Here is a 25,205-nt window from a genome sequence, read left to right on the forward strand (position 1 = left end):
GAGTATTCCACAATGAGCGAGTTCGTTTAACATTGCCAGTTGCCCTGGATGGGCGGATGTTGCATATTTTAGACCATTCCATTGGTCGTTAGGCAACATCTCCACCGAGCCGGTGCACCGGGGCATGCAAGACGAACTCGCCCACTGACAATCAAACTACGTACCCAACCGGCTAGTGGAGGAGAGCTCGATCCTCGAGGACTTGTCAGCAGTGCATCTGGAATATAAAAAAATAGACAATATTAAACTTTAGGTGAGTAACAGTTAATGTCACTTTCTTTTAAAGATGCTAATTTATCGTTTCTATTCAATAATTGGAATGCAAGAACACTAGCCACACCTAGAAATACTATTGAGTGGCTTGTTTATGACATGGTCCTGACATGGCTAGCTGGCAAATCCACATGCTAGCTAATGCTAACGTAATGTAGCTAGTTTGCGGCTGGTAGCAGCTATGATACAAGCCATGACATTTTATCAGGTCTTTGCCATCCATCCGATTTTCAGATTATGCAGGCACATCAAAGGTAACGTTAGGTAATTAATTTAATTAAATCATGAGTATTTCTTAATCAATTGAACCAATGATGGCATTCGAAATAAGGGTATGTGGAATTAGTGCTGTAGCAAATATGGTTTTGATTACTTAAGAAAAAACACATATCTAGCGAACGGTGCACCAAAAATCGAACCCGGGTCGCTGGTGTGAAAGGAAACGCATAACGTCAATAGGTATGAATTAGAACACTGCTGACGCAACACTGCCCCTTACAAACGGGAAGCACGTTCCGGTGCTTCGTATGCTTAGCCCCCCTTACAAGTCCGGGTCGTGCGTTCCGATGTCCTCACAGCAGTCATCCCACTTTTAACACGAACGGCAAGGCATCGAACCCGGGTCGCTGGCATGAAAGCCAGACACCCGAGTTGCGTCAATACTCAGTAGGGTAAACTCTCTGGGAATTGTACAGTGGCTCAATAAGCAGCATCACTATAATACAATTGCAGTGTCCAGGATTTGTTACTCTGTGTTTATATTGTATGTATGTATCAAGCCAGGATGCTGTGTTTAAAGTATATTTGACTTGTTTAAAATACATTTGAGTTTTGATTAAAAGCCTACTAAAAGGGTGTTTACCACATGAGTGCCTCAATTTGCAAGAAAATAAGTAAATGCACTCTTTCAGTGTCCAGGACGTTTTCTTCTAGGCAGGAAGCGCCGGATTGCTGTGTTTAACGTGTTATCACAATCGGTCTTATGTAGATTTATGATGGACAATAAACCACTTAACAGTTGATTAATCACCGACTTTTCACTCTTCTGATAGTGTAGTCAGGTGATTCTCATGAAACCTGTTTTAACCCTGGCAGTAGTTGAATTACACTGAACTAAAATATAAACGCAATATGCAACAATTTCAAAGAGTTTTATGAGTTTAAAATGTGTTTATTTTTTATTTAACCTTTTTAACTAGCCAAGTCAGAACAAATTCTTATTTACAATGACGGCCTACTGTTCATATAAGGAAATAAGTCAACTAAAATAAATTAATTTTAGGCCCTAATCTATGGATTTCATGTGACTGGGAATACAGATGTGTTGGTCACAGATACCTTTTAAAAAAGGTAGGGGCGTGGATCAGAAAACCAGTCAGTATCTGGTGTAACCACCATTTGCCTTATGCAGCGTGGCACGTCTCCTTCACATAGAGTTGATCAGGTTGTTTATTGTGACCTGTGGAATGTTGTCCCACTCCTCTTCAATGGCTGTGCGAAGTTGCTGGATATTGGCGGAAACTGGAACATGCTATCGTACACGTCAATCCAGAGCATCCCAAACATGCTCAACAGGTGACATGTCTGGTGGGTATGTAGGCCATGAAAGAAGTGGGGCATTTTTTATCTTCTAGGAATAGTGTAGAGATCCTTACGACATAGGGCCTTGCGTTATCATGCTGAAACATGAGGCGATGGTGGTGAATGAGTGCCATGACAATTGCCCTCAGGATCTCGTCACGTTAGCTCTGTTTATTCAAATTGCCATCGAAAAATGCAATTGGGTTTGTTGGCTGTAGCTTATGCCTGCCCATACCATAACCCCACTGACACCATGGGGAACTCTGTTCACAACGTTGACATCAGCAAACCACTCGCTCACACAATGCCATACATGCTGTCTGCCATCTGCCCGGTACAGTTGAAACTGGGATTCATCCGTGAAGAGCACACTTCTCCACCGTGCTAATGAACACCGAAGGTGAGCATTTGCCCACTGAAGTCGGTTTTGATGCCGAACTGCAGTCAGGTCAAGACCCTCTTGAGGGTTACAAGCATGCAAATTAGCTTCCCTGAGATGGTTTCAGACAATTTTTGCAAAAACTCTTAGGTTGTGCAAACCCACAGTTCCATCATCCGACTGGGTGGCTGGTCTCAGAAGATCCCGCAGGTAAAGAAGACGGATGTGGAGATCCTGGGCTGGTGTAGTTACACGTGGTCTGCGGTTGTGAGGCCGGTTGGACGTACTGCCAAATTCTCTAAAACGACGTTGGTGGCAGCTTATGGTAGAGAAATGAACATTCAATTCTCTGGCAACAGCTCTGGTGGACATTCCTGCAGTCAGCATGCCAATCCCTCAAAATGTGAGACATCTGTGGCATTTTGTGTGGCAAAATTGCACATTTTAGAGTGGCTTTTTATTTTCCCCAGCACAAGGTTTGATTGTGCTGTTTATAATCAGCTTCTTGATATGCCACACCTGTCAGGTGGATGGTTTATCTTGGCAAAGGTCAAATGTTCACTAACGGGTATAAACAAATTTGTGCACACAATTTAAGAGAAATAAGCTTTTTGTGCATATGGAACATTTCTCGGATCTTTTATTTCAGTTCAGGAAACATGGGACCAACAGTTTACAGTTTACATGTTGCATTTATATTTATTCAGTGTAGAAAACCATGATGCATCTTCAACAATCAACTATCATTCTGAAGGCTAAGATGTCTAGTGTCTGATTTAAAATACATTTTCACACTTCATTTTTTACATTTTAACCCCAAATTCTCATTACCCAAAATGCATCCAGATGAAATTGTCAGATAATTTTTATATACCTGCGTTGGTGGTTGTGGAAGTTGTGGTAAAATGCATAATATCTGATCAAGTGCCAGTTTCGTGAGGGTCACCCACAGCTCTGACTGGTGTTAGGCGGTACTGTCAGCAACTGATATGAGATGATACTGATATAAGTAAATGATGCAGGTAGCTGCTAAAGTCATAAACAGGAATTTAAACAAGACTTAAATAAGTGTTGATACAACATGTATAGCTTATTAATACTACAAGGGCCCAGAGTTTTCCCCAGTTAGCCTACTTCTTCTTTCCCTACTGAATCTACTTTTGTAACAGTTCTGAATGGGCTGAGAAAAGAACTGACTCTGACAAGCTAGCCCTCCCCTTGGTTCACGCCCCTTGGCTAGTTTGGCTTGGTAGCCCTTGATTGGTCGAGGAGGAGGCGTTGAAGGAGATTGAAAGACCTATTGGTTGCTGGAGCAGAACTGGTATAGGGTGAAGTTGCCCCTAGATGCTGATCTGGGGTCAGTTTTGCATTTCCCCCACTATTGGTTAAGGTTAGTATCGAGGAAGGGAAGCTTATCCTAGATCTGTATCTAGGGCAGGGATGGGTAACTTCAGCCCTCGGGGGCCGGAGTGGTGTCACACTTTTTCTCCATCCCTTAGCACGCACAGCTGATTAAACTAATTACTCTCTGAACTGAAGTTGATTATTGGAGTCAGGTTTGTTAGCTGGGGCTGGGGCAAAAGTACAACACCAATCAGGCTCCCGATCTAGGGGAAACTTCACTCCGGAGCAGCAGGAACATGTTGGCAGTGAAACAGAGAGCAGTTAATATCGAGTTATAGTGAGTCATGCTAAGTTAACTGGAACTGGATATCTCATATGACAAATGCCCCTTAAATTGTTAAGGCTAACCTTTCTATTTGAAAACATACATTCTCAACACAGAGTCATTTAGGACACAGAGTTCCATATACATTGAACTGAAACTGAATAGTTTTGCCCTATTCCTGCCATGTGAGATTTTCCCCTCTGTAGATATAACTAGGGACTATACTGTACACACAATAAAGTGAACAGGTTACTTCATGGGGAATGACATGTCTACTTTGAACAATTATTTTGAACTTTGGTGCATGCCCTGGTTGTATTGTTGGGTGCATGCCCGACTCATGCTGGGGTCACCCAGGCACTGTGAAATCTGATAGCACCAACTCTCTTTTTAGGTCACACACACACTCTGGGCTCTATTTTAACAAACCTAGGCCTAACGCAATGGTAAATCTTAGTGCTTGCGGTAGCGTTATAGGTTTGGGGGTGTGGCAGAAATATTTCAGCTATTTTCACAATTGGAATTATGGGTGCGGTAGTGCGAAAGGACTGAGTTTTGATTCATAAATTAGCTGTAGGTGTGTGTAGGCTTGACCCCCTCACTGGCCAATCACAACATGCTCCAGGGCTAAATATGTGGTTGCTTCAAGTTGTGTATTTACTGTCTTTTATGTATTGCATTGTCATCAACTCCAATAAGAATGTTAGTCCGTTACAGCATAGTTTGTTAAATAGCCTAGAGAAACTAAATGTATGTAGGCCTATGTCATCTTTCCTAAATATGTTGAACATGTTTGCGGTCTACATTGTAGGAAGCCTAATTACGTGGCTTTAATAAATGGGTTTGGTTGTTTAGCAACAAAACCGAAGTGTGTGTGTGCGCAACTATGGGGCAAAGCAGATGGGGTTGGCTTAGAATGTAAATGATATTTAGTCTCCAATGTTTATTGAAAACAAATACATTTGCACAATGGTCACTTGTTGTCTCAAATACATTGTTACAGTTGTTGGTTAGCTAGCTTTTGAATTTTAGCATTAGCATTGCCATGAAATCGGTCAAAACACCTCAAAACAAGACATGCTATCAAGAACAAGATGAAACAAGCTGAAATGAACCACGTACGATTCCCCACATGGCAGTTTCTTGTCAATGTTGGTAGCCATCTGGCCATCCAGAATCACAACAGCTCTGACTTCTGCCCCATTGAAGCGTGTGCATTGTTTTCGTGACATTTTCAGCTAGCCCATATGGATATATACTGAACAAAAATATAAACGCATCATGTAAAGTGTTGGTCCCAAGTTTCATGAGCTGAAATAAAAGATCCCAGAAATGTTTCACGCGCATGAAAAGCTTATTTCTCTCATTGTGTGCCCACATTTGTTTACATCCCAGTTAGAGAATTTCTTCTTTGCCATGATAATCCATCCACCTGACAGGTGTGGCATATCAAGAAGATGATCAAACAGCATTATCATTACACAATAAAAGGCCACTCTAAAATGTGCAGTTTTGTCATGCAATGCTACAGATACATAAAGTTTGGAGAGTGTGTGCAATTGGCATGCTGACTGCAGGAGTGTCCACCAGAGCTGTTGCCAGATAATTGAATGTTCATTTCTCTACCATAAGCTGCCACCAACGTTGTTTTAGAGAATTTGGCAGTATGTCCAACCGGCCTCACAACTGCAGACCACGTGTAACCATGCCAGCCCAGGAGCTCCACATCCGGCTTCTTCACGTGTGGGATCGTTTGAGACCAGCCATCCAAACAGCTGATGAAACTCTATAGTTTTTCTGAATGTAATAAAGCCCTTTTGTGGGGAAAAACTAATTCTGATTGGCTGGGCCTAGCTACCCAATGGGTGGGCCTATGCCCTCCCAGGCCCATCCATGGCTACGCCCCTGCCCAGTCTTGTGAAATCAATAGATTAGGGCCTAATTTATTTATTTCAATTGACTGATTTCCTTATATTAACTGTAACTGTAAAATTGTTGTTTTACTATTTTTGTTCAGTATATATTGTTAAACATAGCATTCACACTGATATAGGGGCTAGACCCACTGTAAATTACATTGTCTGCCATGTACATGTCAAACATTGTCAATAAGCAAGATTAAATTCACTATTGATAAGGCTTAGAAGAGTGAATAATTCTAATCAAAACTAAACAACTTGTTTTAAATAGGCTATGTCGAAATACAGTTACAGGCACCATAATTGCTCCCCGTGGGCATATAATATTAAAGGAAAAAATCAACCCAAAACCACTATTCCTATAGTTTCCAATGTGAAATAACACTAATCAAAACTTTACTGGCCCGGACATGGCGTAGCCTAGTTAAAATGCATTAGGGTCATGCAGGGCCAATAGGTTGACGTGCTTTCTATGTTCAGCTGTATTAGGCAAAAGTTGGTTATTATGGTATGTATTAAAAAGCTGTGTAATATAATCTAGCAGTGTAAGTCATTACTTTATTACTCTAATTTTGAGAAGATTTTTTAACATTTAACATCGGGATGCTGCCCCTTTAAGACAACAGCCTTTAAAAAGAGATATTGATCCGGCTACAGTAGATTAATGCTATGTGCCTTTTTGTAGTTTTCTTTGTGCAGACTATCAGCAGTAGCTAGCATATTACTAGGATGTTCACAATTGAACGTTTACTTGTAAATCAATTTCCCTAAATTCAGCAAGTGGATTGATGAGAGCTTATTTTTACTCTCGACAGCTCATGTGTGCTGTGTGAACGCATCAATTTAGCTTTGTACTTCTCGAGAAGTTGTAATTCGCGAGGAGCGTTGTTGAATGAACGTCCAATCATGTTGCTCAAATGCAAATAGCATGACTTTTTTGCGTTTTTTTTCTCTTCTGTTTTTCCCCATAGTTGCGCCCACGTCGGTTTTGTTGCTCAACAACCAACCTATGGCAGACAATGACACAGCAGGTACATTTTGAACTGGTACGCCAAATTGCACTGAGAAGTTACTGGCTCCTGGGTGGATGAAACCCACAACAGAGGTGTCATCTGCGTATTTAAAGAATTTTTGGGCTGGATCAGAGGATTGACAATCGTTCGTGTACAGGATTGGCGAAAGTGCGCAACCTTGCGGGGCTCCCATATTCACCGTTTTAGATGTGGAGATAGCGGAATTAAATTTAACTTGTTGGGTACGGTTCACAAGGAAACATTTAATCTAGTTGATCAGTACAGAGTTGACACCCATATTCACCAGTTTATCCACCGGTAGCTGGGATTGGATGTTATTGAACGCGCTACTGAAGTCAATGAATACCACTTTAACTTGGCTATTTGCCTGTTCTAAGTGTTTGTAAATGTTGTTCAGCATGACCAGTAACACATCATCAACACCCCTTGTTTGGATTTAGTTTTATTTATCCGTTATTTTACCAGGTAAGTTGACTGAGAACACATTGTCATTTGCAGCAACGACCTGGGGAATAGTTACAGGGGAGAGGGGGATTAATGAGCCAATTATAAACTGGGGATTATTAGGTGACCGTGATGGTTTGAGGGCCAGATTGGGAATTTAGCCAGGACACCGGGGTTAACACCCCACCCCAAGTTGAGACACCAGAGAGAAGATGTTTTTTATAATTATTTTTTCAAAACATTTCATGGGTACAGATTACAGGGCATAAGTCATTATTTTATTTTGGCCTGTTTTTTTAGGTACTGGGACAATCAGCTGTTTTTTCCATGAATCTGGAATTATCCCGCTTTCCAGTGACTCCACTTTCTGCTGCGATGTAAAATCACACATCAAACCTGTAATAGAAATTGTTCAAATAATTTGCAAAGACAAAGTCATTATCAACGGTCATGCAATGTCTCTGTCCATCAGGGCCGCCCAGTCAGTGGGCTTGAAACAGTCCTGGAGGGGGTCAGTAACTTCAGGAGTCCAGCTTTTAATCTCCACCTATTTAGCCTTCTTTCGCTGCAGTCGCGGTTTGTAGACTGGGATGAGCCGGACCATGTTATGAGCTGAATCTCCGAGATTGGGTAGTGTCTTGGAGGAATACGCACCTGGGATGTTACCATAACAGAGGTCCAGACAGGCTTCATTTCGGGTAGGACATGTAAAATATTGCTGGTATGATGGTAAATGTTCAGATTGACTGCACATGTTAAAGTCTCCCATGATCAGCTTTACTGCGTCAGGTGACTGTTTCAGCCTGGGAAACAAGGTCATGGATCACGTCGGCAGTTGTGGGCTGTGTAAACAAACAGTCGGGCTTGATTTATTTCCTGTGGCAGGTAGTATAGCTGTAGGTTAAGAGCAAGGAGTTCAATATCTTTAGTACAGACCTGGTGCTTCGTTGTGATATGGGCTGAATTACAGTATTTCTCGTTGATGAACTCAAACTCCTCTGCCTTTCCTCTTACTGGAGTTGATGCTTCGGTCCATTCTAATGATTGTGTAGCCGTCCAGCTCCACTGCAGAGTCGGGTTCCTGTTCCATAAGCCAGGTCTCAGACAGATCAGGCAGGATTGTCGGTACTCGGACAGGTATTGCCTGTAGCTCGTCAGTAGGCTTGGGCGGTATACAGTATACTGGTGTATTTGGAAATAGCCATGGGATGATTTTCAATACTGTTTAAATTATTATTTTTTTCAACCAATTTTCATTTTTGTAGCTACTTTGTAAGCAAATACCTGCAGTCAACTTGTGCAATACGTTAGGAGATAAAGCAGACCACGTTCTTCATTTCACCTGTCACGTTACTTTACATTATGAAACGTATTGTAGTTCCCCAGTTGAGCCAGTCACATGTTTGTTTGTTTGTAAATAGCACAATGTGAGAAAGCGGGAGCAGGTGAGTCCACTGTGTATTGACAGTATTCACATTTTATATTGAAAGTCCATTCTAGTGTAAACTTGCAGCCAAGGGTCGGAGAATAAGCAGGATATCTTGTGTATGATATCCGCGGTTGCGGCTCTCTATATCCATTGATATGGATATATTGGTCGACAGCATGATTGGTGCATTTCACTTAAAACATTTTTTTTAAACTAACAGCAAAAGTACTGCTGTTTGCCTCATTATTAGCTATCTAATTTCAGACCACTAAAAACTGGTTGATTCAGGTGGATCGCAACTTTAAAACACATTAAATAAACAAGCACGAAAACGACAAGCACAAATGACCGTGTCTCTGCAAGAGCAGCCCCCATACACAATACGTTTTATAAACATCGTGGAAGGATCATACAGATTGCATTCACTCACTGTTTTGCTGCTCCTAAACTTGATCTTTTAATAAAGCTTTGGTGATTTAATATTTATTTAAAGCAGTCTCATGAACCAAATCCTTTGTTGATAGGCTGCTGAAAGGAAAAACCAAGCATTCTGTGTTATTGTTAAGACCTGCTTTTGGTTGGACTCAACTTTCGTGCTGCATGCAATTGTCACTTTTGTGCTTGCTTTTACGACATACCTCAAATATTACCACCCCTCCCATCTCAGTACAAGTGGGTTGATGTGAGACAGGTAAATTGCCGAACCTGGCATAAGGGATGGAAAATGCCAGTGCGCCAGTTTTTACATGACAAAATTGCAAACAAAAAACTATGATTACAGATCTCAGGTACAGATCTACCATGTTATAATATAACAGAACAGTAGGGTCAGCATTTCCCATGAGGCAGTTGACTGTGTAAAAAAGAATGACAATGTTTTGTACGGGTCCATGCTATGGGTATGTTTAAATGTGGTTTTCATGTTAGGGGAACGTGTATATTTGTGCTTCTTGTTTATTAATTGTACTTCTTTCCCCTCAGACTATCAACACCAATGCAATGCTGCTCCTCAGACACTGTCGAGGCCTAACCAGAGTAGGCCTTCTCAAGACTCAAAGGTAGTCATAAAATAAGCTGCATTTGTTACCTTTCAGCTTGAAAGTAATATCAAAGTTATAAAAAATATATCACTAACTGCATGGCCATTCTGGCAGACCTGGCATCTGCCTTTTCTCCTTATTGCTATAGTCCACTTTAATTACCTGTTTATGTCTTGCCTAGTCAAAGGTCTGAGTCGGAACAGCCACTAAAAAGATCTTACATGTCTTTAAAAAAAAAACACACCATCCACCCAGGGCTGTCAGCCAGGAAAGTGCAAGGCAGGGCCAGTATGACTTTAAAGGAATCATTTTCACTACGGCTAACTGCGTCCCAAATGTCATCCTATTCCTTAGCATTCGGAAAGTATTCAAATGCCTTGACTTTTTAAAATCAAATCAAATGTATTTATATAGCCCTTCGTACATCAGCTGATATCTCAAAGTGCTGTACAGAAACCCAGCCTAAAACCCCAAACAGCAAGCAATGCAGGTGTAGAAGCACGGTGGCTGGGAAAAACTCCCTAGAAAGGCCAAAACCTAGGAAGAAACCTAGAGAGGAACCAGGCTATGTGGGGTGGCCAGTCCTCTTCTGGCTGTGCCGGGTGGAGATTATAACAGAACATGGCCAAGATGTTCAAATATTCATAAATGACCAGCATGGTCAAATAATAATAAGGCATAACTGTTGAAACTGGAGCAGCAGCACGGCCAGGTGGACTGGGGACAGCAAGGAGTCATCATGTCAGGTAGTCCTGAGGCATGGTCCTAGGGCTCAGGTCCTCCGAGAGAGGGAAAGAGAGAAAGAGAATTAGAGAGAGCACACTTAAATTCACGCAGGACGCCGAATAGGACAGGAGAAGTACTCCAGATATAACAAACTGACCCTAGCCCCCCGACACATAGCCTCCAGCATTTATGCTGCAGTAGTTTGAGACAGGAGGGGCCAGGAGACACTGGCCCCATCCGAGGACAACCCCGGACAGGGCCAAACAGGAAGGATATAACCCCACCCACTTTGCCAAAGCACAGCCCCCACACCACTAGAGGGATATCTTCAACCACCAACTTACCATCCTGAGACAAGGCCGAGTATAGCCCACAAAGATCTCTGCCACAGCACAACCCAAGGGGGGCCGCCAACCCAGACAGGTCTTAAACATTTTGTTAAGTTACAGCCTTATTCTAAAATGGATTAAATCGTTTTTTACCCCATAATGAAAAAGCAAAAACCGTTGTTTAGAAATTTTAGCACATTTCAATTTTTTTTGTATTTTTTAAAATATAACATTTACATAAGTATTCAGACCGTTTACTCAGTACTTTGTTGAAGCACCTTTGGCAGTGATTACAGCCTCGTGTCCTCTTGGGTATGACGCTTTAAGCTTGGCACACCTGTATTTAGGGAGTTTCTCCCATTCTTCTCTGCAGATCCTCTCAAGCTCTGTCAGGTTGGATGGGGAGCGTCGCTGCACAGGTATTTTTATGTCTCTCCGGAGATGTTCTATCGGGTTCAAGTTCTGGCTCTGGCTGGGCCACTCAAGGACATTCAGAGACTTGTCCTGAAGCCACTTCTGCTTTGTTTTGGCTGTGTGCTTAGGGTTGTTGTCCTGTTGGAAGGTGAACCTTCTCCCCAGTCTGAAGTCCTGAGCGCTGGGGAGCAGGTTCTCATCAAGGATCTCTCTGTACTTTGCTCCGTTCATCTTTCTCTCGATCTTGACTAGTCTCCCAGTCCCATCCCCACAGCATGATTCTGCCACCCCCATGCTTCACCGTAGGGATGGTGCCACGTTTCCTCCTGACGTGACACTTGGCATTCAGCCCAAAGAATTCAATCTTGGTTTCATCAGACCAGAGAATCTGGTTTCTCAAGGTCTGAGAGTCCTTTAGGTGCCTTTTGGCAAACACCAAACGGGCTGTCATGTGCCTTTTACTGAGGAGTGGCTTCCGTCTGGCCACTCTACCATAAAGGCCTGATTAGTGGAGTGCTACAGAGATGGTTGTCCTTCTGGAAGGTTCTCCACAGAGGAACTCTGGAGCGCTGTCTGAGTGATCTCTATCTATAAAATGTCAAGGGGTCAAAATACTTTCCAAATGTACTGTACGTAGTGCACTACTTTTGACCAGGACCCAAAGTAAAAAGTGATCAACGGTAGTGCACTAAATAGGAATGTGGCCCTAGTGTCAGAAGCTGGGTTAATGATTTCCAAGCAGGAGCAGAGATAATCAATTACCTCCTTATCAAACAAGCTTCTGAAATACAGATTTGTCTCCCCCTTTATTTGTTTAGTTAGTCTTATTGCTTATTGATATGAACTGTAAGCAGTTTGCCTGACCTTTAACATCTAAGGAGTGGAGTATCCTAGCAGAGGCCTCTGTCTGGGTTATCAGGTGAAATCTGGACCATAGAAACTATTTTAACATGTCAGTTAAGTCTAATGGGCCCAAACTTTTTTAGATTAGCCCTCTGGTCCATGAATAGAAAAAGCTTTTGTCAGTTGCATAGTTACGCCTTATCTTACAGCAGGATCTACTCAAGTATATTTGCACTGCCTACCATAACTTGTCCTTTGTATGGACATGGGTGTAACTATATGTAACATGAATGCAATCAGTACATGAGTAAACTGCTATGTGTGTCTCAAATGACTCCCTATATAGTGCACTGCTTTTGGCCAGAGCCATTTGGGACCCACCCCTACTGTTTGTCTGATTGTGACACTGGTCTGTGTGTCTCCTACAGGGTGCAGTTGTTGCAGGGTGCGGCCCTTCCTGTGGCAGTGTGTGCGGGCAGCCTCTGTGCACGCTGGGGCAGCAGTCATGGGGGGCATAAGTCAGGGCAGTACCAACGCAGCCATGGCCCCAACTGGAGACACGCCCTAGCAGGGCTGCTGGCTGGGACAGGGGCTGTACTGGCCTATGGCCTCCACCACAGCCAGGTGAGAGGGGCAGTCTGCGTACTAATAGCTGATGTGATGGAAGTTGTGGTGCATTTATGCTATTATACTGTTGGAGAAATCTAACCTACAATATGGGCATTTAACAGCATTTATAGTTTTTCAAGGCTGTATATTGTTCAGTACAATTCATTTTGTTACCTGTTTTGCAGCATAAATTATGTCAAATTACTTTTCGGTATGTTTCTGCTCTTTTTTTCTTCTTGCTGATATTTGACTGTTGTTTGTCTTCTCTCCAGACTGAGCAGGCAGCCGCCACTATAGTCCAGCCCATAGCCCCAGCCTCCTCTCTACCCATCTACACCCAGGACGAGGTCACCAAACACCGCTCTGTTGAGGAGGGCGTCTGGGTCACCTACAAGGGCAGTGTCTATGACATCACAGAGTTTGTGTCCATGCACCCTGGTGGTGATAAGATCCTGCTAGCAGCAGGTGGGGCTCTGGAGCCCTTCTGGGCACTGTATGCCGTTCACAGTCAAGACCACGTGCTGGAGATCCTGTCTGAGTATAAGGTGGGCGAGCTGTGTATGGTCTTGTTATCTGGTCTGCGCAAGTGTGAATAATTCTACTGTTGCTACGACAGCATATCTTCCCACAACCAATTCTTATTATGAAACCTTTGTTACAATTTACTCTCTTTGTTTATCTAAATAACATAACAATAAAATATATACAGTGCCTGCAGAAAGTATTCAGACCCCTTGACTTTTTCCACATTTTGTTACATTACAGCCTTATTCTAAAATGGATTAACAACAACAAAAAAACTCAGCAATCTACACACAATACCCCATAATGACAAAGCAAAAAGTTTGATTTTTATTTTATTTTTGCAAATGTATTCCATATTAAAAACACATACCTAATTTACATAAGTATTCAGGCCCTTTGCTATGAAACTCGAAATTGAGCTCAGGTGCATCCCGTTTCCATTGATCACCCTTGAGATGCTTCTGCAACATGGAGTCCACCTGTGATAAATTCAATTGATTGGACTTAACTTGGAAAGGCACATACCTGTCTATATAATGTCCCACAGTTGACAGTGCATGTCAGAGCAAAAATCAAGCTGTGAGGTTGAAGGGATTGTCCGTAGAGCTCCGAGACAGGATTGTGTCGAGGCACAGATCTGGGGAAGTGTACCAAAAAAATTCTGCAGCATTGAAGGTCCCCAAGAATACAGTGGCCTCCATCATTCTTAAATGGAAGAAGTTTGGAACCACCAAGACTCTTCCTAGAGCTGGCCACGTGGCCAAACTGAACAATCGGGGGAGAAGGACCCTGGTCAGGGAGGTGACCAAGAACCTGATGGTCACTCTGACAGAGCTCCAGAGTTCCTCTTGGAATTTCCCAAAAGGCACCTAAAGACTCAGACCATGGGAAACAAGATTCTCTGGTCTGATGAAACCAAGATTGAACTCTTTGGCCTGAATGCCAAGCGTCACGTCTGGAGGAAACCTGGCAACGTCCCTGCGGTGAAGCATGGTGGTGGTAGCATCATGCTGTGGGGATGTTTTTCTGCGGCAGAGACTGGGAGATTAGTCAGGATTGAGTGAAAGATGAACGGAGCAAAGTACAGAGAGATCCTTGATGAAAACCTGCTGCAGAGTTCTCAGGACCTCAGACTGGGGCATAGGTTCACTTTCCAACAGGACAACGACCCTAAGCACACAGCCAAGACAATGCAGGAGTGGCTTCGGGACAAGTCTCGATGTCCTTGAGTGGCCCAGCCAGAGCCCGGACCTGAACTCAATCGAACATCTCTGGAGAGATGTGCAGCAACTCTCCACATCCAACCTGACAGCTTGAGATCATCTGTATAGAAGACTGGGAGAAAATCCCCAAATACAAATGTGCCAAGCTTGTAGTGTCATACCTAAGAAGACTCTAGGCTGTAATTGCTGCCAAAGGTGCTTCAAGAAAGTACTGAGTAAAGGGTCTGAATACTTATGTGAATGTGATATTTCAGTTTTTTATATTTAATAAATTAGCAAACATTTCTAAAATCCTGTTTTTGCTTAGTCATTTTGGGGTATTGTGTGTAGATTTGTTCAAATTCTTTCCTCAATTTTAGAATAAGGCTGTAACCTAAAAACATTTGGAAAAAGTCAAGGGGTCTGGATACTTTTTTGAAGGCACTGTGTATGTGTGTAATATATATATATATATATATATATATATATATATATATATATTTGTATACTTTTTTAAAAAAAAGGTGGGTGAGCTGAGTGCGGAGGATCGGCTGATGCAACAAAGCGTGAAATCCACGGACCCCTACTCCACCGACCCGGAGCGGCACCCTGCCCTGCGCATCAACAGCCTCAAGCCCTTCAATGCCGAGCCCCCACCCGAAATCCTCTCCGACAACTACATCACCCCTTCAGCCATCTTCTTTAAGAGGAACCACCTGCCTGTGCCACAAGTGGACCCGAAATCCTACCGGTTGCAGGTGGAGGGTGTGCCTGGTGGAGTATCTCTGAGCCTCTCTCTGGAGGAGCTGAAGACACACTTCCCCAAACACACAGTCACGGCCACGCTGCAGTGTGCTGGCAACCGCCGCTCGGAGATGAATAAAGTCAAGCAGGTGAAGGGGCTCAATTGGGGCATCGCTGCGATAAGTAATGCTACGTGGAGCGGCGCCAGGCTGAAGGATGTGCTGCTGGCAGCTGGCTACAGGTCAGAGGTGGCCCAGCAGACATCCCACGTTCAATTTGAAGGCCTTGACAGTGACGTGACCGGCACCACCTACGGAGCATCTATCCCGCTCAACAAGGCGGTAAGTGAAGAGGGTGACGTGCTGCTGGCTTACCAGATGAATGGAGAAGACCTACCTGCTGACCACGGCTATCCCGTACGGGTGGTGGTGCCGGGAACGGTGGGCGCCCGCAATGTCAAGTGGCTGGGAAAGATCATAGTGAGTGAGGAGGAGAGCAGCAGCCACTGGCAGCAGAATGACTACAAGGGCTTCTCCCCCGCCACTGACTGGGACACGGTGGACTTCAAGTCGGCCCCAGCCATCCAGGAGCTGCCCATCCAGTCGGCCATCACCCAGCCAGTGGAAGGAGCTGTGGTGGAACGCAGCGCAGAGGAGGTGACGGTGAAGGGCTACGCTTGGAGCGGGGGCGGCCGGGAGGTGGTGCGTGTCGATGTGTCTCTGGATGGGGGGCGGACCTGGCAAGTGGCGCAGCTACAGAGCAGTGAGAAGGGGCAGGTCCCGGCTCCCTCGCCCCCACCCGGCAGAGCCTGGGCCTGGAAGCTGTGGGAGCTGACAGCCCCACTGCCCCCCGTGGTCCAGGAACTGGAGATTGTGTGCAAGGCGGTGGACAACAGCTACAACATGCAGCCAGACTCAGTGGCACCTATCTGGAACCTGAGGGGAGTTTTGAGTAACGCCTGGCACAGAGTGAAAGTCACAGTCAAGGAGGATGAGGAAAAGCAGAAACTGTTGTGATCTAGGGGGTTGTGTTCAAGTCTTAAAGAGTGTAGAGGTAAACAGATGATGTTTTAACCTGCCCCTCTCCAGACAGACAGTGTGTAACACGCTAAAGCTCTGGGGGAACTGAAACTAAAAACCCCTCTGTTGACTTGTAGTGCCGCAAAACAGCTAATTCTGTTCAGTGGAAAAAATCGGCATTCATCTGTGTGTAGCTAATGTTGAGCGCTTAAAGAACATTGTGGCCAGTTGGGTTAAAAAGAATCCCAAACACACCACAAAACAAGATAAATAAATCTGTTGGTGTCAACAGTTGCTCAAGGACAAGCAAAAACACCTTGCCAGTGCTGTCCTTTTCATATCCTAAAATCTATTCACTAACTTCTTTGGCTTTAATGATAAGCTTGCTTCCATTTCATGATTTTATAAGGGTGTCATTTGCTGGATCCAGAGAATATTCTAATTCTTTGAGTTGCATTGTCTTAACCCATATTGATTATAGCAATTGATAAATTGTCTATCGTATAACTAATTATTCATTGTGTAAGATCAAAAGCACTTTGATCTTGTAAGTTTCAGCTAGTGTTATCTGCTGCATTAAGCAAGGTACCGTATTGTTTTGATTTTCACCAAAGTTCTCAGTTATATTTTTGAGAGATTGTTTTGCACACAATGTATGCATTTAAATGAATCAGCGATACTGCTTTTGTCAATTGTGATAAAACATATTTTCTCCACCTATCTGGTTACATGCTACATGATTGATTAGGAGCTTTAAATGAATATGTAATAAATAACACTTAAAAAAACGTATTTAGAAATAACACATTAATGTTAAATATTAAACTTACACTACATGACCAAAAGTATGTGGACACCTGCTTGTCAAACATCTCATTCCGGGGCCTCCCGGGTGGCGCAGTGGTTAAGGGCGCTGTACTGCAGCGCCAGCTGTGCCATCAGAGTCCTGGGTTCGCGCCCAGGCTCTGTCGTAACCGGCCGCGACCGGGAGGTCCGTGGGGCGACGCACAATTGGCCTAGCGTCGCCCGGGTTAGGGAGGGCTTGGTCGGTAGGGGTGTCCTTGTCTCATCGCGCACCAGCGACTCCTGTGGCGGGCTGGGCGCAGTGTACGCTAGCCAAGGTGGCCAGGTGCACGGTGTTTCCTCCGGCGCATTGGTGCGGCTGGCTTCCGGGTTGGATGTGCGCTGTGTTAAAGATGCAGCGGCTTGGTTGGTTGTGTATCGGAGGACGCATGACTTTCAACCTTCGTCTCTCCCGAGCCCGTACGGGAGTTGTAGCGATGAGACAAGATAGTAGCTACTATCGAATTGGATACTACGAAATTGGGGAGAAAAAAAACAAACAAAAAAAAAAACATCTCATTCCAAAACAATGGGCATTAATATGGAGTTGGTCCCCCCTTTGCTATAACAGCCTCCACTCTTCTGGGAAGGCTTTCCACTAGATGTTGGAACATTGCTGCAGGGATTTGCTTCCATTCAGCCACAAGAGCATTAGTGAGGTTGGGCATTGATGTTGGGCGATTAGGCGTGGCTCGCAGTCGACGTTCCAATTCATCCCAAAGGTGTTCGATGGGGTTGAGGTCAGGGCTCGTGCAGGCCATTTAAGTTCTTCCACAAAGACACTCTAATGTACTTGTCCTTTTGCTCAGTTGTGTACCAGGGCCTCCCACTCTTCTTTCTATTCTGGTTAGAGACTGTTTGTGCTGTTCTATGAAGGGAGTAGTACACAGCATTGTACGTGATCTTCAGTTTCTTGGCAATTTCTCGCATGGAAATGCCTTCATTTCTCAGAACAAGAATAGACTGACGAGTTTCACAAGACAGTTATTTGTTTCTAGCCATTTTGAGCCTGTAATCGAACCTACAAATGCTGATGTTCCAGATACTCAACTAGTTTAAAGAAGGCCAGTTTTATTATTCTTTAATCAGAACAACAGTTGTCAGCTGTGCTAACATAATTGCAAAGGGGTTTTCTAATGATCAATTAGCCTTTAAAATTATAAACTTGGATTAGCTAACACAATGTGCCATTGGAACACAGGTGTGATGGCTGCTGATAATGGGCCTCTGTACAACTATGTAGATATTCCATACAAAATCTGCCGTTTCAAGCTACAATAGTCATTTACAACATTAACAATGTCTACACTGTATTTCTGATAAATTTGATGTTATTTTAATGGACAAAAAATGTGCTTTTCTTTGAAAAACATTGACATTTGTAAGTGACCCCAAACTTTTGAACGGTAGTGTACATATTACATATTGACCGGTGCCCCCGCACATTGACTGTCCCGGTACCCCCTGTATATGGCCTCGCTAATGTTATTTTACTGCTGCTCTTTTAAAAAAGTATATATATTTTTTACTTATCTATTTTTCTTGAACTGGATTGTTGATTAAGGGCTTGTAAAGTAAGCATTTCACTGTAAGGTCTACTACACCTGTTGTATTCAGCATTTCACAGTAAGGTGAACCTGTTGTATTCGGCACATGTGACAAATAACATTTGATTTGACTACACAGAAATTGTGCTGGCAGATCAATATCATTATTATGTTTATCAGATACAGAACACTTGACCAGAAATCTGCATGTTTTTGCACATGCTATTTATTTTTATAGCAGGATGAATAAATACAGGAATTAAGCAAATCAATAAATGTTTTTGCATGGTGGCATCTGGTTGTGAACCCATTCCTCTAACTCACGGATGGTCAACTGATGGCCCCTCCTTTGAAGGCCGATGGATCAATTTCCAAAATGTGTTTGTGCATCAGCAGTTCTTCTCTTGTTATGTCAGTCACTGACATTCACTCAATTAGCGAATGTCAGCAAAACAACAGCCCCCAAAAGGCTAGGGTCGGCTCTGACTGCGTGGATGTGGGTATGCAGACCCACTCATGATGAGGTCAGATTTTTTGTAGCCCCCACTCCCATCAAAGTTGCCCATCCCTTCTCTAACTTCTTCACTTTAATGGCTGTTGCAAACTATTCTCCAGACAAAACATGCACCATCACACACATTTACCAGAATCTAACCTCGTGCCCAGGCAAGAGAGTCGGCTGGTGGACAAAATGACTCAATCTTAATTGAAAGGAGTAGCTTTTCTGCTTGCATGACCTCAAGTACTCACATCACCACAAACACTCCCCGTGAAGACTGGACCATGCCAAAACCACACAAAGCCTCCTCTCCACCCAGTGTCTCCACTGTTTGCAGCTTGTAAAGCTTATGACAGTGATTTGGAAGAGGTACAGTATATGTTAGAGTGGACCTTAATGATGGCTGACAACTTCTCCATCCCAGTCGGCCCCATTATACATGTGCCACCACATAACTCCACTGGCACCAGCATAACTATTCCAGCATGGCACACGACAATAAAATAGACTAGCATGCCTCTTTCCATCCCCACACACACTGTTTTCACACCTCTGGCTTGTTAGGCTATTGTACAACTAAGCGATGTGTGCTTCAGTAAATAGACATGGGAGCCAGCTACACTCTTAGAAAAAAGGGTTATTCGGCTGTTCCCATAGGAGAACCCTTTTTGGTTACAGGAGAACCCTTAATGGTTCCACGTAGAACCCTTTTGGGTTCCATGTAGAACCATCTGTGGAAAGGGTCCTACATGAAACCCAAAAGGGTTATACCTGGAACCAAAAAGTGTTCTTCAAAGGGTCCTCCTATGGGGATAGCCGAAGAGCCCTTTCAGGTTCTAGATATCACCCGTTTTTCTGTTTTTTTTTCTTTCAATTTTACCGCTAGTCAAACTATCCTACGGTGCTAGCGGTTAGGCTCAGAGATTGTAAGTATGGACGGTGTGTGCCGGCTCTAACATTCCCGCTACATTTAGATGTTAGAGCTGGCACACACTGGGTCCATACTTACAATCTCCAGTCTGATACTACAACAGCTGTTCTTTATCCTTTCAACTGTACTTTCACAGGCCAGGGCAGGGAGAGGGTGTGAAAGACAAAGAGCAGCCATTTTCTGGATGGTGCAACTGATGTTTGCAGCAGGTTCTCTGAGCCTAACCGCTAGCACCGTAGGATAGTTTGACTAGCGGTAAAATTGAAAGAAAGAAAAAAAAAAAAGAAAAACGGGTGATATCTAGAACCTGAAAGGGCTCTTCGGCTGTTCCATTAGGAGGACCCTTTGAAGAACCCTTTTTGGTACCAGGTAGAACCCCTTTTGGGTTCCATGAAGGACCCTTTGCTAAATTGTAATTATTCGCCTACCTCCTCATGCCTTTTGCACACAATGTATATAGACTCTTTATTTTTTTTCTACTGTGTTATTGACTTGTTTATTGTTTACTCCATGTGTACCTCTGTTGTCTGTTCACACTGCTATGCTTTATCTTGGCCAGGTCGCAGTTGTAAATGAGAACTTGTTCTCAACTTGCCTACCTGGTTAAATAAAGATATAATAAAAAAATAAAATAAACACATACTCAAGGGAAAGAGAAGCAAGGATATACATTTCAGGTACCAAGACTAGATACATGCTTGTTTGAAGTTTGGTGTTGTTTTAACCACTGTGGGGTTGAAGGAAAATTTAATAAAAATATTTTTATTTGGTAGCTGAGAAAGCAAACCCGATTCAATGTGATTCACTTCCTTGTTAATCATGGATGGGCATTCACACAGAACCCCCATAGGCATCAAACAGATACATGAGATAAATGTCCCTACAAACAGTTGTAGAATGCAATCATGATTGAGTTTATGACATTGTACTTAGGTTCACCCTGCATACTCAATAAGTATGACTCTTTCTCTTGGAAGCCTACAGGCTGACCAAACAGATACATTGTGAATAGATATCTTTGTTAACCCTATCAGTCCCGAGACCCAAGCAGAAATCGTCTTTTCATTTATCTGACTTGTTGTCCAGCCCTTATATTTAGCCTCACAATGAAGTGTTTTACAATGTTCTTTTCAGGACAACCAGGGCTACAAGTTGAACACAAAACAATTTGACATCAACAGTTTAATCCATGAGTTTATTGACACGTACATTTTTAAAGAAGGTCAGCCAAAGCAAGAACCTGATAAAAATGAATTTATATGAATGCTATAAGTACATAAATTGTTTGCTCATGGGGAAATGAATGTCCAACTAGTCAGTGACAACTGTGTAGAGTTTGTTAATGTCACAATGTTTACTTATTACAGTTTTAAAGTCACTATGTCAAGGGATTTTCTATGCACTTCTATGTAGAAGAACTCCTTATCTTGTAACGACTCCTGTGTAGCTAGTGAGCATCATAGAGAAAAACATGAGGCTCAGTGTTTCATAGATAGCTTTATGTAGTTTGTAGCTCAAACCATTCGGATTCTACAGACGTTTTTGTAAAAAGACCCAGCCCCATGCCCCTTTGGGATCTGTCCTTGTCTCACAAACACCGCTCTAGTTCAGCCCCTGTTAATCACACAGATGAATGGTTGGTATCTATAGATGCAGAAGAATAGACTAATCTAATGGTACAACAGAAGTCTGTAGTTCAAACATACAATGTTTAAATGGTAACTCTCACAACAATTCCAGCCTTTGCCCAGCAAATGTTCAAAACATGTATTCAGGTGAGAAGTTGTGGATGGGGGGAATTGCTCATAAATATTCATTTTGGAGGTGGGTAAACATAGTTGTACCTGATCCCAACATTGCTCACTAAAGCATATTTACCAGAAGTCCATTGGTACGGTCTGATAATACAATTATGTGTATTGCATCTATTGCCACTTGTGTTGTATATTCAAATCCCCCATGGGACACAAAAAAAAATGATGAAATGTTTTATTGTGTTGGAAAGAAAAGTCTAATCATCACCTTGAAAATGAAGATAAAGGGCAAAGTTCAATCCAACCCCCATTGCAGTAACACTTTTTCCAATGGTCAAATTAACTCACAGATTGGTTTTCAGGGGGATCACTCACAGGTATGCTTTCACTTTTCAGACTGAGATGGGTGTGGGCATGGGATGAATATTGTAAATAAAGGATTTGGAGAGATAAAAATTATATCTGCCCCATGTGAGATGAGAACTCACATTGATCTATGAAGCAACTGTATGGAATCAAATCTGGTTAAAAAATCGAACTTGCATTAGATGGCGCACGCGAGCAAGGTGAAACAGCACTGCACGACCAAACACTAGGCAGGTTTCCATTGACCCATATTTATTCAGGTTTCCATTGACCCAGATTTATTCAGGTTTCCATTAACCAAGCTTTATTCAGGTTTCCAATTACCCAGATTTATTCAGGTTTCCATTGACCCAGATTTATTTGACAAAAGCAATGCCGCCCCCAAAAATATTATTGTGACATATGTAATGGAAACGGCAGATATAGGATATATTTTATAAAGATAAAAAAACTATCGTTTTACTGGTGGATTTTTTATTTTGTAGAACTTTCATTAATGCGACAAATTATGACGGAAATTTAGTTTTCACAATAAAGGATGATTGACGAATGTATGCGGGGCACGTGATGTGATCACGTAACTATAAACGCCACTCCACAATTTATTCTAAATGCCTAGCCTACTGCCTGCAAAATCTATTTTGTCCTGACTTTCCTAGCCTAGATTCTTGGCGATATGTTAGGCATATGAGTTTTGAGAATATGACAAATATTAGTCAATTATTACATTCTATCCATGCTGGCTTTCACGGGCTACCTGAGACATGAAACAGATCGGTGGGAGGCCATACTGCTGTTGCCAATTTATTACGCAATTTGCCTAAATGGGTAACGGAAACATCAACCCATCAACATCAAAAAAATGTAGAGATAGTTAAGATAGTTAAATGGCAACGCACCCTAGCAGGCAATCTATTTTCTATGCAACCTATCGAAATGTCTAAATGTGCATGTAATTGCACTCAAAACACTGTCTCCTTTCATCTATGTGGTCAAAAATCCGCTTTGGAGCAGTCAATCCGCGATTGGTCCAAAAACCTGAACAATTACATTTCAGTAGTCTTAAAAAAATAATGTTAAATGCAATTTATTATGTGACTTGTTAAGCACATTTTACTCCTGAACTTATTTAGGCTTGCCATAACAAAGGGATTGAATTCATATTGACTCAACATATTTCACCTTTTTATTTTGTTTTTCAATTGCAATTTTTGATAAAAACATAATTCCACGTTGAAATTATGGGGTATTGTGTGTAAGCCAGTGACCAAGACATGTCAGCTGAATCCATTTAAATTTCAGACTGTAACACAACAACATTTTGAAAAAGTCAAGGGGTGTGAATACTTTCTGAAGACACTGTAGATGAGTATAAAACGGTAAGCAAAAACGTAGAATTTGGTCATACGTGGAAATGTGCCTTGCTGCCTTTTTCATTTTGTGTAACGTCTAGTCAAGGAAGCATCATGCAAAATATATTGGAAAACTACACTTAACAAGACCATTGCCAAATAAGGCGCGCTATCACCTGGTTTACGTTCAGTAAGTTTTTACTTTCTGGAACGTTCAATTAAACAAAAACGGTTCTGTACTGAACGACCATTTGAGAAACGGGGAGGGGTTGGGTTGTGGGTTGAGGAGCAGTGTCAGCAGGGCCACACCCCTTTAAATTCATCACTCTTTGCTTGAATTCATACCTCGCTAGTCGCCAACAGTGGTCGCTGGACCCACCAAACTGCAGCAAATGTACAGTACCTTATAATCTGTTCAAGAACGTATAAGAACGTTTTCAAAGTATTTAAGACAAGAGCATCCTGCAAAGTCTGTTACAAATCTCATATTTGCTTGGCTTTCCTAACATTTACAGCTGTTTTACCTGTGTAGAACTTTGGCAAAATGGGTGACCTTCAGCAGATGACAGTGCTCATGGCTATTGTGCAGTGCGTAATGACAGGAGTGATGGACAGGAGGATGGAGGTCACTGAAGCAACGGTAGGAATTTACCAGCTTCTTTCAAATGTATTATAATATACACTATATATACAAAAGTATGTGGACACCCCTTCAAATGAGTGGATTCGGCTATTTCAGCCATTCACAAATCGAGCACACAGCCATGCAATTTCCATAGACAAACATTGGCAGTAGAATGGCCTTACTGAAGAACTCAGTGACTTTCAACATGGCACCAGAATAGGAAGCCACCTTTCTAACAAGCCAGTCTGTCAAATTTCTGCCCTGCTAGAGCTGCCCCAGTCAACTGTAAGTGCTGACATTGTGAAGTGGAAACGTCTAGGAGCAACAATGGCTCAGTCGCAAAGTCGTAGGTCAAAAAAGCTCACAAAACGGGACCACCGAGTGCTGAAGTGCATAGCACTGTAAAAACCGTCTGTCCTCAGTTGCAACACTCACTACTGAGTTCCAAACTGCCTCTGGAAGCAACGTCAGCACAAGAACTGTTCGCCTGGAGCTTCAGGAAATCGGTTTACATAGCTGAGCAGCCACACACAAGCCTAAGATAACCATACGCAATGCCAAGCGTTTGCTGGAGTGGTGTAAAACTCGCCACCATTAGACTCTGGAGCAGTGGAAAGTGTGATTCATCATCCGGCAATCCAACGGACCAGGAGAACGATACCTGCCCCAATGCATAGTCCGGGGCTGTTTTTTATGGTTCGGGCTAGGACCCTTAGTTCCAGTGGAGGGAAATCTTAACGCTATAGCATACAATGCCATTCTAGACGATTCTGTGCTTCCAACTTTGTGGAAACAGTTTGGGGAAGGCCCTTTCCTGTTTCAGCATGACAATGCCCCCGTGCACAAGGCGAGGCCCATACAGAAATTATTTGTTGAGATCGGTGTGGAAGAACTCGACTGGCCTGCACAGAGCCCTGACCTCAACCCCATCGAACACCTTTGGGATGAATTGGAATACTGACTGCGAGCCACACCTAATGGCCCAATATCAGTGCCCAACATCACTAATGCACTTGTGGCTGAATGGAAGCAAGTCCCCACAGTAATGTTCCAACATCTAATGGAAAGCCTACCCAGAAGAGTGGAGGCTTTTATAGCAGTGTATCTTT

The 25,205-nt window shown here is 42.9% G+C and overlaps 1 protein-coding gene across 5 annotated transcripts; it reads left to right on the forward strand.

Moving 5' to 3' along the window:
- The first annotated feature begins 110 nt into the window (after positions 1-110).
- On the forward strand, positions 111-16,899 carry suox (sulfite oxidase). Of its 5 annotated transcripts, XM_021610092.2 has the most exons (7): positions 149-253; positions 7,772-7,997; positions 8,721-8,744; positions 9,710-9,786; positions 12,509-12,704; positions 12,962-13,234; positions 14,941-16,899. In XM_021610092.2, the coding sequence occupies exons 4-7, from the start codon at positions 9,728-9,730 to the stop codon at positions 16,174-16,176; spliced, it is 1,764 nt and encodes a 587-aa protein (XP_021465767.2). In that variant the 5' UTR covers positions 149-253; positions 7,772-7,997; positions 8,721-8,744; positions 9,710-9,727; the 3' UTR covers positions 16,177-16,899. The 5 variants fall into 5 exon arrangements, with proteins under 5 accessions (XP_021465764.2, XP_021465765.2, XP_021465767.2 ...); XM_021610090.2 differs by lacking the exon at positions 7,772-7,997 and having other exon boundaries at positions 146-253; XM_021610093.2 differs by lacking the exon at positions 8,721-8,744.
- The last annotated feature ends 8,306 nt before the right edge of the window (positions 16,900-25,205 follow it).

This window comes from Oncorhynchus mykiss, chromosome 7 (assembly GCF_013265735.2).
Source record: "Oncorhynchus mykiss isolate Arlee chromosome 7, USDA_OmykA_1.1, whole genome shotgun sequence".
Classification (NCBI taxonomy): Eukaryota; Metazoa; Chordata; class Actinopteri; order Salmoniformes; family Salmonidae; genus Oncorhynchus; species Oncorhynchus mykiss.

Coding starts and splice junctions, on each gene's coding strand:
- suox (XM_021610089.2), top strand. CDS start 9,728: ATGCTGCTCCTCAGACACTGTCGAGGCCTAACCAGAGTAGGCCTTCTC. Junction 9,787..12,508: donor GGCCTTCTCAAGACTCAAAG/GTAGTCATAAAA, acceptor TGTCTCCTACAG/GGTGCAGTTGTTGCAGGGTG. Junction 13,235..14,940: donor AGATCCTGTCTGAGTATAAG/GTGGGCGAGCTG, acceptor TTTAAAAAAAAG/GTGGGTGAGCTGAGTGCGGA.